The sequence below is a fragment of the Globicephala melas genome, chromosome 17 (assembly GCF_963455315.2).
Source record: "Globicephala melas chromosome 17, mGloMel1.2, whole genome shotgun sequence".
Classification (NCBI taxonomy): domain Eukaryota; kingdom Metazoa; phylum Chordata; class Mammalia; order Artiodactyla; family Delphinidae; genus Globicephala; species Globicephala melas.
This window is the reverse complement of record NC_083330.1, coordinates 54,764,146-54,778,177: the sequence shown is the minus strand read 5'-3', so window position 1 is coordinate 54,778,177 and position 14,032 is coordinate 54,764,146. Positions and strand designations below refer to the sequence as shown.

At 34.3% G+C, this 14,032-nt stretch overlaps 1 protein-coding gene across 2 annotated transcripts in view; it reads left to right on the top strand.

Moving 5' to 3' along the window:
- Positions 1-14,032, top strand: part of CSMD3 (CUB and Sushi multiple domains 3) — a 1,079,985-nt gene that overhangs the window by 1,027,560 nt on the left and 38,393 nt on the right. For both annotated transcript variants that reach the window (XM_030875636.2, XM_030875634.2), the window contains 4 exons: positions 4,462-4,641; positions 6,249-6,422; positions 10,342-10,515; positions 12,221-12,294. In XM_030875636.2, the coding sequence (XP_030731496.1) occupies positions 4,462-4,641; positions 6,249-6,422; positions 10,342-10,515; positions 12,221-12,294 (602 nt within the window). The remainder of the gene's footprint in view (positions 1-4,461; positions 4,642-6,248; positions 6,423-10,341; positions 10,516-12,220; positions 12,295-14,032) is intronic.

Sequence of the window (14,032 nt, the reverse complement as noted above, 5' to 3'; positions counted from 1 at the left end):
TTCTGTAATGTTCAGACTGAGAGAGAAGATCTAAAAACTAAGCACAAGTAAATACTCATTAAAAACATATATACATTTTTTATTAACACAGAAACCCTTCAAGATACTAATAGTATGGAAACATTATCTTTCACAAAATCTAACAGGCAGAGCCACCTCTGGTACCTAGGGCACATAGTGTTTGGGAAAAAGATACAATCTGTGCCAGGACAGGGCTTGTCAAGTAAGGATTGGCTGTCAGGTCTAAAGAAAAAGAAGAAAAAAAAATATATATATATATCTGTATATGTATATATATATATATCTGTATATGTGTATATATATATATGTATATATATATATATATATGTATATAATTTGTTTCTTGGATATTTTTTTAACCTACCAGGACTTCTGCTTCCAAACTGATCAATGCCCTGCATCCTACAAGTCATTTGGGCCAGGGACAGCATACTTAATCATATCCAGTGATGAATGAAACTACAGCTTTTTGTTCCAAATACCCAACACAGAAATGGCTCTTACCCAGTCTTTTTTTTACCAGCCTGAGAATTCTCATGGATTTTTTTTGTAGAGGATAGGTCAGGGAGCTGGGCTAGTCTTACACGAGAGAAAGCTGGGGGCTATCCCAGAATGAAACTGGGGGAGATGAAGCTAAAAAGTCATCTAAATCTTCTCAAGAAGAGAGAATTATCCTTCAGGGCAGCGGTTCTCAGACAGGGGTGATTTTGCTTCCCAGGGGCAATGTCTGGACATGTATTTGGCTGTCACATTGCAGGTGAGTGGGATGAACTGTTGGTATCTAGCAGGTAGAGATCAATGTTAAACACCCCCCCCCATGCATAAAGCAGCCAAGAATTATTGGTCCCAAATGTCATAGTGCCAGGGTTAAAGTTGAGAAAACTTACCTTACTGAGATATAAAAAGGAAACTAACTTTTGCGTTGGGAGATTATGTAGAATCAGAAGTGTTACTGGGGAAGTGGCTTGAGCACCTTTCTGGAACTTCATTGTGCTACAGAACTCTGTTCTGGACTTGAAACCCAGCAAAGCACATGTGTAATGATGTCCAAGCAAGCATGTCCATTGCTGCACTGTGTACAGTGGGAAAATGATGGGATAACTCAAATATCAGTCACAGGGGTTTGGTTACATGAATCATATTGCATGTATATCCATGCAAGGGAATATCATGTCATTAAAAACAAGTTAAATGGATCTATATGTATTAACACGCAAAAATGTTCATTAGATATTGAGTAAAAAATGAATTCTGTTGTAAAAGTGTGGGTAATGTGATCATATTTTTTTTAAAAAATGCATATTTATAATGTTCATTTAAGAAGTTAAAAGAGAAAGTAGTTTTGAGGTGGCATAGATTGACTAGAATTAGTACAATTATGTTTTATATTTAGCATAGAGGTTATATACTTAGATTTATCATAAATGATGCCAAATAAGCATCAATTACATGATAGAAGCTAATTAGAAAAGCTCACACAAAACCAAACTCAAACCTTTCAAACAATTCATGTGTTTTTGAGAATTTGAGTTGTTTAATTATTCCTTACATACTCATTCACTCATTTATTCTTTAAACAACTATTTTACTTAATCTCTTATGATGAGTCATGCCCAAGACTAGGCTCAGAGAATACAGTAGTGTAGAAAAGAGACAAAATAACTGTCTTCATGGAGTTTATTGGGTTGTTGGGTGTGTGGATGCATGCATGTGCGTGCGCTTTTGCTGTATGCATGCACTCTTGCTGTGTGCGTGCACTCTTGCTGTGTACATAAGGGATTTGGTGACCTTAGAAAAGAGTCTCTTGCATTAAACCACAGCACCCTGTTGTTAGGCACTAATGTCTCTGAATTTTAGGGGAAAGCCCTAAAGAGCTACTATTCTAAGGTTTTGCCTAAAAAAACCCCGAAAGCCTCTTTTTGTTGCTGAAAACAAGCTGGTGGTGACTGAATTGACTTGTGGAGCAGGTGCTGTTTACAAAGATTGTTGCTATTGGAAACTTCCTCTTTGACCTTTGCTTCATTATGAAACCACCAGAACAAATCCTTCTAAAGCTGTTGTTATCAGGCATTTCATTCGTGATGCTGCCAAGATATGCAGAACTCTTCCTCAGTCTTCTCTAAAATAAACCCTCTGTCTTCTTTCGGTGGCTACATCTCACTCAGCTCATGTGCCTTACTACTGGGTTAGCTGTTCTTTCTTGCCAGAATTCTAATTCAGTCTGTAAAGCGCTGCCCAGAAAACAGTAACTATCTGTTGGTGTTCTCTTTAATTTTCCTTCTTCTTAGCTTTGAATCTAGATTAAAAATATAAAATAACAAGTAAAATAAAATGAAGTCTTAAACTCATTTTTATATGATTACACATTTTAAAACTGCAAAAAGAATTGACATCTTATGGTAAACAAGTAGGATTTGATTTCCTATTCAACTCAGTTGTACGATTTAAAAAATATTTTCCTTGTCAGTAACTAAAAGAATTAAAATCATCCTATATACAAAACTCTTATTAGAAGTCAGATAGAAACACTCAATGAGTGATTTCAGCAAACTCTTCAGGGCTCTGAGCATTAGCAGGCGGAATGTTGTGAATATTATTCTTTAATTTAAATGTCATCATTCATGGTCCTAAATTTCTTAGGCTCAACAGATTAGAATAATATGAAAAAAACCTTGACATTCATAATTTTAATGGTAAATTAATAAATGCAATATAATTTAATTGTCATTAAGGTCTTCTATGTCTTAATCTATTTTTAGTCTTTAACCCTAGACTTCCAAAATGGGAACTATTAATTAATTACTGTTAATTCAAAATAAAAATGAGACAGTATAACTTAGATTTACCTGGTAAAATTATTTGTCCTTTTATGAAAAAAAAATTCAAAAGGCAAAACAAATACTAAAAGGCAGGTATGCCACATGTTTTTTGTCTCCAGAAAAGGAAAAGTGATGTGACCTTTTGTGTTTTCCTTTTTCTCTTAGCCACCAGAAAGCGTTTAGCCAAGCATGCTTAAATCATGTTTCTCAAAACAGCAAGTGCTTTTGTGGCTTATATATGATCTCTGTTATGCTTTGTTCTTAAATGCCATATTTAGACTTAATTCTGTTTCCTATGCTGTCATCAGTCTTTTTGAAAGTTTTTGTGTGGCGTCATTTTATAAATGAGAATATTATATATGTAATTTGAGACAGCTTTATGGACCAGCATGATTGTTAGGATCTCGTGCTCAAAAGCCTCCTGTGGTTGATGTTTAATGCTCTGTGATCACTGTCTCAAAATTTTTAATGATTTAATCTTTGAATTTGTGTTTTATAATCAAAGCCCACTGGGACAGTGGAGCATGTGCTGAAGGTTTGGAGAGTCTGCTCTTGTACAATTTGCCTCCCTGCCTCCCTGTCTTTCTAGGATGGGTTATAGGCCTTTAGCTCCCTACCACCTGCTGCCCCTGGCCCTGCCTGGCCTTCCCACTCCCACCCCTGCTCTGGGCCACTGATGCCTTCTGCCCAGCCGGTCCATCATGTCATTAGCAGAAGGAGGCTCACACTTCACCTCTGTTCTTCACCCCTTTGTGGGGTCTGGGTGCAAGCGTGGGTGGGGCTGCTTGGATTTGGCTCTATTCATGGAGTCTTGGGGCAGAGGCAGGGCAGCAGCTAACCCTTTCCTAGATTGGCGATACAAGGCAGATTTGGCAAGCACTTGACAGAGGCCTCTTACTCACCCCTAATCCAGGAAGCAAACACATTCCAGAGTGGAGGTCGCAATTTCTTGAGGATTTTTCTGTCACTTGGGATGGCAATGAGATGATGGAAATGGGAAGTTGATTTCTCTATCCCTAGCTCTGGCATTTTCATTTTTCACTAGGCCCACAAATTATGTATCTTGCCCAGTATGTGATAAATTCACATTTTATAGTTTATTCATTCTTTCATTTATTCAATAAAATTATTATTTTTGCACCTAGCATTATGTTAGTTAAAAACTATGATAATATCCAGTTGAGTGGCACTGTGCAGAAAATATACTCTCAGTCCAGCAAGCCTGATAAATTAGAGATTTCAGTAACCATATATAGGAGTATAAATTTCAAATGTTATGTTAGAAATCTCGATCCTATAGGAAAGCTTCTCCATGATTATTTAATTCAGGTTAGAAGAGGTTACCACATCAGAGTTTTTTACAACATAATAGCATACTAACCTGGCCTTTTCGAGTCTAAATGACAGTTTCTGAGCCATGTGTACAGAATCTGTAATAAGTAACTGATCATAATCAGGAATTGCCAGTATGTGGTTTAAATATGCTTATGTTTTATCATTAAAAATGAGCATGATAACTAATTTTCCCTACTTTTATATTAAGTATGGCATATGCTTACTATTTCTTTCCATTAAATACATGCCACATTAACTATCTGCTCTTCCAATCCAATATTGATAGTAATCAGTTGTGGAGACCCAGGTATACCAGCCAGTGGACTGAGATATGGAGATGATTATGTGGTTGGACAAAATGTTTCCTACATGTGCCAGCCAGGCTATACAATGGAATTGAATGGTTCCAGAATCAGGACTTGTACAACTAATGGCACTTGGAGTGGAGTAATGCCAGCTTGTAGAGGTATGATAATGATTTCTTCAATATTTATAAGTGATAACCACCACATATTTTCTGCATTAATATGCAAATTTAAAGTAAATTTAAATAGTGTTTTTTTGTATTGTTTTGCTTTTTTTTTCTGGTACCAAAATTGAGTGCTTTAAACCATATAGATAATAACATATAAGATTTTAAAACATTTTAACAAAAACATTATATCTCATTGTAAGTAATGATAATGAACTGTCATACAACCAAAATAACAAAAATATCATGTTCTGTGCTATGTAATCACCATCATCATTTATATTGATTGATGAATACTTAAAAGAGAATATAACCATAATGAACCATAATGAACTAGAACTTTAACTTAACTTTTACCTGGGTCGAGTTATTCATGGATGGGAAGAAAAACTTTCTATAATTTGAAAACAATCAGCGTGAATTGTAGAACTGTACTTTTTCTTAAAAGGTAAACCTGTTTCTTTAAAGAATGCAATCTAGAAGTAATATTTTAGTCAATATAGGTGTAAGTTTACTACTTTATGCTATTTGTTTTTCCATTGAAAATATTTTCATAATTTTTTGTCAATTTTTTTATTTGTGAAATACTGTAGATACAATGTCAGATAATTTATACTGTTTTATAGTAATACTGATTGTTAATCATCGAGATTTCTCATTAAGGTACATCTCTAAATGCCTATGAATTGCGAGTTTAATATCTCCCTGATGTAATCTAACACAAAAGAATAATACCAATGTGTTTCTTTTCTTCTTGATTACACAGTTGCCTAATCAGATCACTATAAATATACAGTTAGTCTGTGAAAATATATGAACATTTTATATTTTATACATTATTAAAATATAAATATAAAATATTTCATACATTATTAATTGATTCTGATAATGACAATGTTATACAACTCCCAAAATTTATTTATATATGTTGCTAGTCATCAAAATAAAATCATTCCTCATTTTTAGATTTTATAATTGGTACCCCTCTTTTTCCCTTCACCTCTGTCACCTTATCTAACTCATCTTTGCTCGAGGACAACTTAATTTTAAAATTGAATGTTTAAAAATTTTATAATGCATTTAGAAGCTATATAGTAAGTTTTAGCATATGAATCTAAGTGGTTGATAGAACAAAATTTGGATATTTTAATGAGATACATAATCTGTGTTTTCAAAAATATCACAGAATTACTCCCAAATTCCTTGCTACAATGCTGACACTTTATATAGCCAAACAACCCAGCACTTCAGTCTTTCTAAATGTCACTGGAAAATAATTTTATATAAAACCAGTAATTTATCAGTTGCAGTATACTGGATAGAAGGTCACCCTCTCTTTGCCTTCCCTTCGATGTCAGAAAGCTTGTTATTTTGTAAGAGAATATCTGACAACCAGTAGCCATTATGTTGCCAAGTAGTCACATCCTGGAAAGACTGATTCCAGGGATGTTTCAGGAATACTACCAGGAGAATAAAACATGCCACACCATATTGTCCTCCAAAAGGTTGAATTAGCACATATGCCTCTTCTAATGATATTTATTTTTTTAACACCAGGATATTTCAACAGCTGTGTCTAATCGTTTTTAATGTAATTACAGCTGTTACCTGCCCAACTCCTCCCCAGATTTCTAATGGAAGGTTGGAAGGAACAAATTTCGACTGGGGCTTTAGTATTAGCTACATCTGTTCTCCAGGCTATGAACTATCCTTTCCTGCTGTTTTGACCTGTGTAGGGAATGGTACCTGGAGTGGAGAAGTACCACAGTGCTTACGTAAGTATACTTTCCATACTTAAAATTATGTTTTCACTCTCCTAGAGCTACTTACTGTGATTACAGCTGTTACATAATTTTTTTCAGATTTTTCCAGGACAAATATGAGATTGTTAAGCTCTTTCCCATGCATAATTAAAATTCAATTAAAATCAGCATTTACCAGTGTAGCTATTTTTTATGCAATCCAACCATTATGTTCCTTCTGCTCTAACTTTTAGACTAAACTGCTTTGTTTGCAAAACACACTCTACATTTTACACATCTTGTTTTTTTGGGTGATGTCCTCTACTCAGGTTTATGTTCCTTAAAGGCAGAGATTTTTGTTTTTGTTCACTGTTGTACCTCTGGTATATAGTGCAATCCTTGGCAGGTATCAAACTTAGAACGCTATAGTAATTAAGACATTACAGCATTGGTACAGGGATAGAAGGTAAACCAGTGTTAGAGAATAGAGAGCACAGAACCATTTTATTGATACTTGATGTATTATAGAACAAATCAGTGGGGAAAGAATGGACATTTCAATTAACGCAATAAGGCAATTCGTTTACACACACACACACACACACACACACACACACACACACACAATCTTTGTCTCACACCAAATAGCAAATCAATGTCAAATCATTAGGGAATTAAATATAAAAGTTTTAAATATTACAACACTACCTAAATGACCTTGAAGTAAGAAAGGATCTCTTAAAATGTGATGCAAAAGCTCCACCCATAACTGAAAAAGTGGAAAAAATAAGCTACATTATTAATTTAAAATTTCTCATTTCAAAAGGCCAATCATAAACCTGATAGTTTATTTGAAGAGCTTCCTATTAAGTGATTGCATGCCACCATTTTGCTGGCCCATCAGATCATTCATATCACATTTGCTACAGAGAGTATTACTAACCAGTTTTATTGAGCATGAGACATAAAACTAATTTACTTCTGCAATTGTGGTCTGTTAGATTTCAATTTATGCAACATCTAAAGAAGCTCCTTCTAGGTAATATGATTTATTAGAGTGTGTTCCAAGCCTCAAGGTTGATGTCACACAAATTGACCCTTAAAATTCTGATGCTAAGGATGATCTTAAAACAGACCAATGTGTTCTGAATGAGACTAGATATTCTACAGCTACTTCAGAATAAATAGCAACAAGGGGATTTTACAGAGATGAGTTTATGGTAAAGTTTGTTTGATATGAATGAAAAAATCTCAATCAAAAAGTTTCTTGATATAATGTTTTATTTTTTGATCTATTAAAATGCAAATAATAATAAAATACATACTATAGACATTTAAATTGTAATAAATATCCAAATATAATAAGGCTCACTTTGTCCCAGTTGCTTTACATATATTATTTTTAGTACATAGAACTCCTGGCTAAGTATGTTTAGTCATGACATTTTAATAGATAATGACACAGGCTCAGAGAGGTCAAATTGTAAGGACACTGGGTAACTCTGCCATCATTTGGGGGACCAGCTACATTATTGTGTGGCCTAACGTCATATTACTAGTAAATGGCAGAGTATGAATTCCAGTTCAGAGAGGTAGACCTAAGAGACAATTCTCTTATCCATTGAATAGCCAAATTCAATAATTTTAGGTATTTAACAAAGAAGAAAATCTTTTCTCATTAAATCTGTTCAAACTATGCCTTTTTATCTTAAAGTTTATATCACTGTGAACTGAAGCCTTTTGAAAATAAACCCTGTGTCTTAAGCCTCTAAACTTGACACCAATAGGTTGTTTGGTTTAGTCCATGAAAATCTAAAGATAGAAAACAGATTGAATGATGGGGGGGCTGGGAAGGGGGATTGAAGAGTTTATGTGGTTGCATCTCTCCTCCTTTCTTTTTTTCATTGAATAAAGATAAGATTCTGAGTTGAATGACTCAGCAGAAATATGCTAGAGAAACATTTCAGAAGTAAATTATAAAATAACTGTGAGATAACTTAGTAATAGAAATGATTGCTAAAGCTGAAGTACCCACTGATAATGCTCACTGAGGAAATATCCATTGAATTTAAAATGTGCTAGAGATACACAGACTAATAACACAAGGAGCCTGGCCTTTGGGGTTTGATATTATGTTGCTAGAAGTGCTTGGATGCCAAGTACCACTAAGGCTTACAATATCTAAGAAATGGTGAAAATTAAAACAGAACACAATAAATAAATATTTATTTTACATGTGTTACTATACTTGGAACATTTCCCCAGTTTATTTTATTTTAATATTTACTTTATGATTACTTTTCATCTTAACTGTTTTAAAAGAAAAAAATGTTTCTAAAAAGAGGTTTAAAAGTCCAAGTTTCTCTTAGAGTCTTGAATTTCAGGGAAGGTCTTTGAACACTGCGTTTGAGACTAAGGTATTCTATAAATATGGTATTCATTTATTCCAGGTTTCCTGGAGCAATTCTTGTTTATTCTGTTATCCTGGTAGGTGTCCTATCCAGTTAGAATCCTCCTTTTACTCTCAAAAGTGTCTTGGTTTGGATGATGCATTTTATAGTCACTCAACCTATAACTATCTTAAGGCTACATTTATACTTAAAAACATTTGGTTATTTCCGTTTGCTTTATAGGGGAATAAGCTTTCAGGTGCTGAATCTGCAAATTTAAAAATTGAGTATACTTTTAAAACATAGTTAAAATAGTAAATTTTATGTTATGTATTTTGGACTACAGTAAAAAAGAAATTGAAAACATGCTATATGTACTTCGCCTCAGTTATCTACTAGATTTGAAGCCATCTGATCTCATCCTCTCCTACAGTTCTGCATGCTTACTCTGCTCCAGTCTCACTGGCCTTACTCTCCCTCCAGCATGCTACATTTGACCCAGCACAGGGCTTTGGCAATGCTGTTTCCTCTATCTGCAATGTTCTTCCTTGCGAGAGAATGGATGGCTAAATGGTTTTTTTCCTCCAAATCTTTTCTCAGTGAGAGACACCCGTGCTACCTTATTAAAATCCACTACCACTACTCACCTTCTAGCACATCCACATGTACAGTCCTGATCTCCTTCGCACAGTATTTTTCCCCATGGGACTTATTATCTTCCCATATACTACCATTTTTACTTATTAATTATGTTTATTCGTTTGCTTTCCTCACAAAAGCATAAACTCCACAAGTGCAGGAACCTTAGTTTGTTTACTAATAAGTGCAAGCACCTAATATTACCTAGAATAGTGTTTGTTTTTTAGTACTTTAAAAATATATGTTGAATGGAATCATCTAATCAATTTGTTTAGAACTATTGTCAAGTTGATTTCTTCAGTGATTGTAGAACATTGAGATTCCTTGGTTTTGTATGGATCTGGATTCTGATGGCCTTCTTTTCTCTTTAAAAAACTACCACCACCCCCCGCCAATATTTTGAAGAGGAAGACAACCGAAAACTCGGATACTAGGATACGTGATCCGAGTGTTCAACAGAGCACGTATCATTGAAACAAATAACTATATATTTTATATACATTAAAAAATACATAGCAATCTGGAGAGTATATCCTAGACCATTGTTTTTTTGTTGCTGATAGAGCTATCTGTGAATCACATGTCTTTTCAAGAATACACTCCAACTTTGTAGCATATATGTACAAATATGTGGTTTGATTCTGGTCAGTATAGAACAAAAAATTACCAAAAAATCTACAATTGTTAAGGTGGTCTACTAGGTGGAAAAATATTTGAATCCGACTAATTTTTAAAAAGTATTATGCTGAATTGAATATTCAGCATTTATTCATGTAGACAAAAGATAAATTTTCATTGGGATAGATTAACATGGGTAGCATGTCACTTTAGTGCAGTATTTCAGTTATTTTTGTCATTTTTCTGATGACATTTACTCTGATGAATCTAAATCACTGTATAATTCTCTTTCTTTTCACTTCCAGCAAAGTTTTGTGGTGACCCTGGTATACCTGCCCAAGGGAAAAGAGAAGGCAAAAGCTTTATATACCAGTCAGAGGTTTCATTCAGCTGCAATTCTCCTTTCATATTAGTGGGATCTAGCACCAGAATATGTCAAGCAGATGGCACTTGGAGTGGTTCATCACCTCACTGCATAGGTAATATTAATTAAAGATCAATAATGCTCAGTAATTTGGGAATTAATAGATAGTAGGGAGGTTTAATGGTTTACTTTATCCTATAAACTATAGTTGGCTAAATGTGAAAAATAAATGTAAAATATAGAAACCATTGGAAGGCACTGAAAATTAATATTGTTAAACATATATTATTTTGAGTACGTAAAACTTCTAGAATAAATGCTTAAAATAGTTTCCCTGTTTATCAGTAAAATGAAAAAGAAAAAAGCTACCAGATTAATATCATGAAATATCAGTACTAATATTTGTATAGAGCTTTATAGTTAATAAAGCATATTCAAGTGAAATTAGACTTGCTTCAAAAATATTAAAAAGGTACTTTGATTTCAAAATGGCTCTAAGTACATTTCTTTAATCCTAAATTTTTTTGTGTTTTGTTGTCATATATTTTATTGAAGTATAGTTGCTGTACAAAATTGTGTAAGTTACAGGTGTTCAGTTTAGTGATTCATAATTTTAAAGGTTATACTCCATTTATAGTTATTATAAAATATTGGCTATGTGTCCTGTGTTGTACAGTATATCCTTATAGCTTATTGTATATATAGTAGTTTGGACTTCTTAATCCCCTACCCCTATTTTGCCCCTCCCTCCTTCCCTCTCTCCACTGGTAACCACTAGATTGTTCTCTATATCTGTGAGTCTGCTTCTTTTTTGTTATATTCACTAGTTGTTGTATTTTTTAGATTTCACATATAAGTGATATCATACAGTATTTGTCTTTCTCTGACTTATTTTGCTTAGCATAATACCCTCCAGATCCATCCATGTTGCTGCAAATGGCAAAATTTCATTCTTTGCTATAGCTGAGTAGTATTTTATATATATATATATATATATATATATACACACCATATCTTCTTTATCCATTTATCTGTTAATGGACATTTAAGTTGCTTCCATATCTTGGAAATTGTAAATAACACTGCTATGAACATTGGGGTATATGTATCTTTTTGATTTAGTGTTTTAGTTTTTTGGGGGGTATATACCCAGGAGTGGAATTGCTGGGTCATAGGGAAGTTCTGTTTCTAGCTTTTGAGAAACCTTCATACTGTTTTTCACAGCAGCTGCACCAATTTACATTCCCACCAACAGTATATGAGTGTTCCCTTTTCTCCTAAAATTAAATTCCACATTGAATAAACTAACCAAATAACCTGTCATACAAGCTAGCCAAACCAGAGACTACCAGCCCTACCATTTTTATGCCTGAATCTCCTACAGGTGTCAGTGAAAAATGCAAATAACTAAGTCCTGTTTCTGGAAAAATAATTTATTTCTTGAAGGGAATATTACCCTACTTGATATTATAACTTAGTAAAGTCGTTGAGCAAATGTTTTATGTATGCGTTCCTCTTTCAAATCCGTCATTTTCCCTTAACTTTTTATTCACAGAGTTAGTTAGATGTCAAGTGCTTTTATATTAGAAGGGTTCAAAGTTCAAGAATTGCATAATTCATATAAACTGCAGTCTACCTGAATTTCCTGCTTTAAGATTAGCAGGCTTCTGTTCATGGAGATTAGATTTTACTCTTTATTATTACCCAGGGCCCTTTCATTAAACCCTAGATCTCTTAAAATTATTTTATGTGAGGGAAATATACATTTAAATAAAACTGTAAATTTTAAAGGAATATCACATTTTTAATCTTTATTTCAGAACCCACACGTACCTCATGTGAAAACCCAGGAGTGCCACGTCATGGATCTCAAAACAGTACATTTGGATTTCAAGTGGGTACTTTTTTATCATTTTTTTCCAGTTTTATTGAGATATAATTGACATACATCACCGTATAAGTTTAAAGTGTACAGCACAATGGTTTGACATATATATGGTGAATGATTACTGCAGTAATTTTAGTTAGCAATCCAGAGAGTATGTCCTCCATTATCTCATATACATACAATAAAAAAAAGCAAAAAAGAAAAAAAATTCCTTGTGATAAGAATTATTAGGACCTACTCTCTTAACAACTTTCCTATATACAATACAGCAGTGTTAACTATACTCATCACTGTTGTATATTACATATCTAGTACTTACATATCTTATAACTAGAAGTTTACACCTTTTCACTACCTTCCTTCAATCCTGCCCCCTCCCTCCGCCACTGCTCTGGTAACCACATATCTGATCTCTTTTTATGTGAGTTCAGGTTTTCGTTGTTGTTTTAGATTCCACATATAAGTGAGATCATATTGTATTTGTTTTTCTGTTGTCTGAGTTATTTCATCAAATGGATACTTTAAATATTTCCATTTAATATAAGCTAGATCAAAAGGCTTTGGTTCATGTGCAAAATCCTGTTAATGTAAACAGAAAAAAAAGTCATGCTTATATCTGCATTCAAAAACACCTTTTAAAAAAGGCAACAGGAAATGAAAGAGTGGAAATAAAAAGAAATTAGAAGGAATATATGCTTCAAGATATAGCCTAACTGACCATGAGGATAAAATTAAAATTGGAGAGAGCTGTGAGCATAGGAAAATCTGTAAGCAGTAGCTAGTATGTAAGAGAAATATTAAGTGAGGGAGTAAATGGGTAACCTCTACAGGAAGATATGGGGACAATGAGGAAAAGTGTAGTTGAAAGTGATACGGGTGACCTCGGCCTGCAGCAGCTTAAAGCAGGATTTCGGCTCCCCACCAGAGATTGAGGTCAGGCAGCGGCAGTGATAGCGCAGAATCCTAGCCACCAGACCACCACGGATCAGCCATGAAGAAATGAATTTCTACATAAGACAGAAAGTAGTGAAGCAACTGAAGTGTTTATTAGGAGGAAAATGAGTACAGTATGTGTGGATAGACACACGAGGGGCTCAGAGAGAGAGATCCGCACCCTCGTGGCAGTTTGAATCAATTTTATGGGGCATTTCTTCCGGGTTTCTTTGACCAATCATCTTGTTTTGCCTGGTTCTGAGTCCGTATTTGGTTTATCTCAGGGTCCTCCCCTGTGTGCGTGCACATCTCTTAGCCAATATGGATTCTAGTGAAGAGGGCTATGGGTAGTTGGCATCACTTACTATGGGGTGGCGCCCCCTCCCTTTTTGACCTCCAAGGAGCCTTTCTGCGCATGTGTAGTTGGGAAGGTCTCCTTGACTTCGAGAATGAGGAATATGTGGTCTCTTATCTTCTATCTGGGAAGGGCCCAGCCCCCTCCATCATCCTGCTTTTATGGAGTTTCTGCTATTATGGAGTTTCTGTCCATAGGGGAGAACCTGTTCAGCCTGAGGCCCATCTATCTTCTGCCTCAAAAGAGGTTTAGAGAAACTTCTGAGACAAAGAGTTACCAAATATATAAAAATGTGGTTATTCAAGAAGGCAATAAGACTAAAAGACTTTTTTCTTATAATATGTATATAATATTAAAATAATTTTTAAACATTTTCATTGATGTGGGAAATTTCTGTAAAAATAATTTAACTGTAACCTATTATTATACAACACAGAGTTGGATTGTAATATTAGA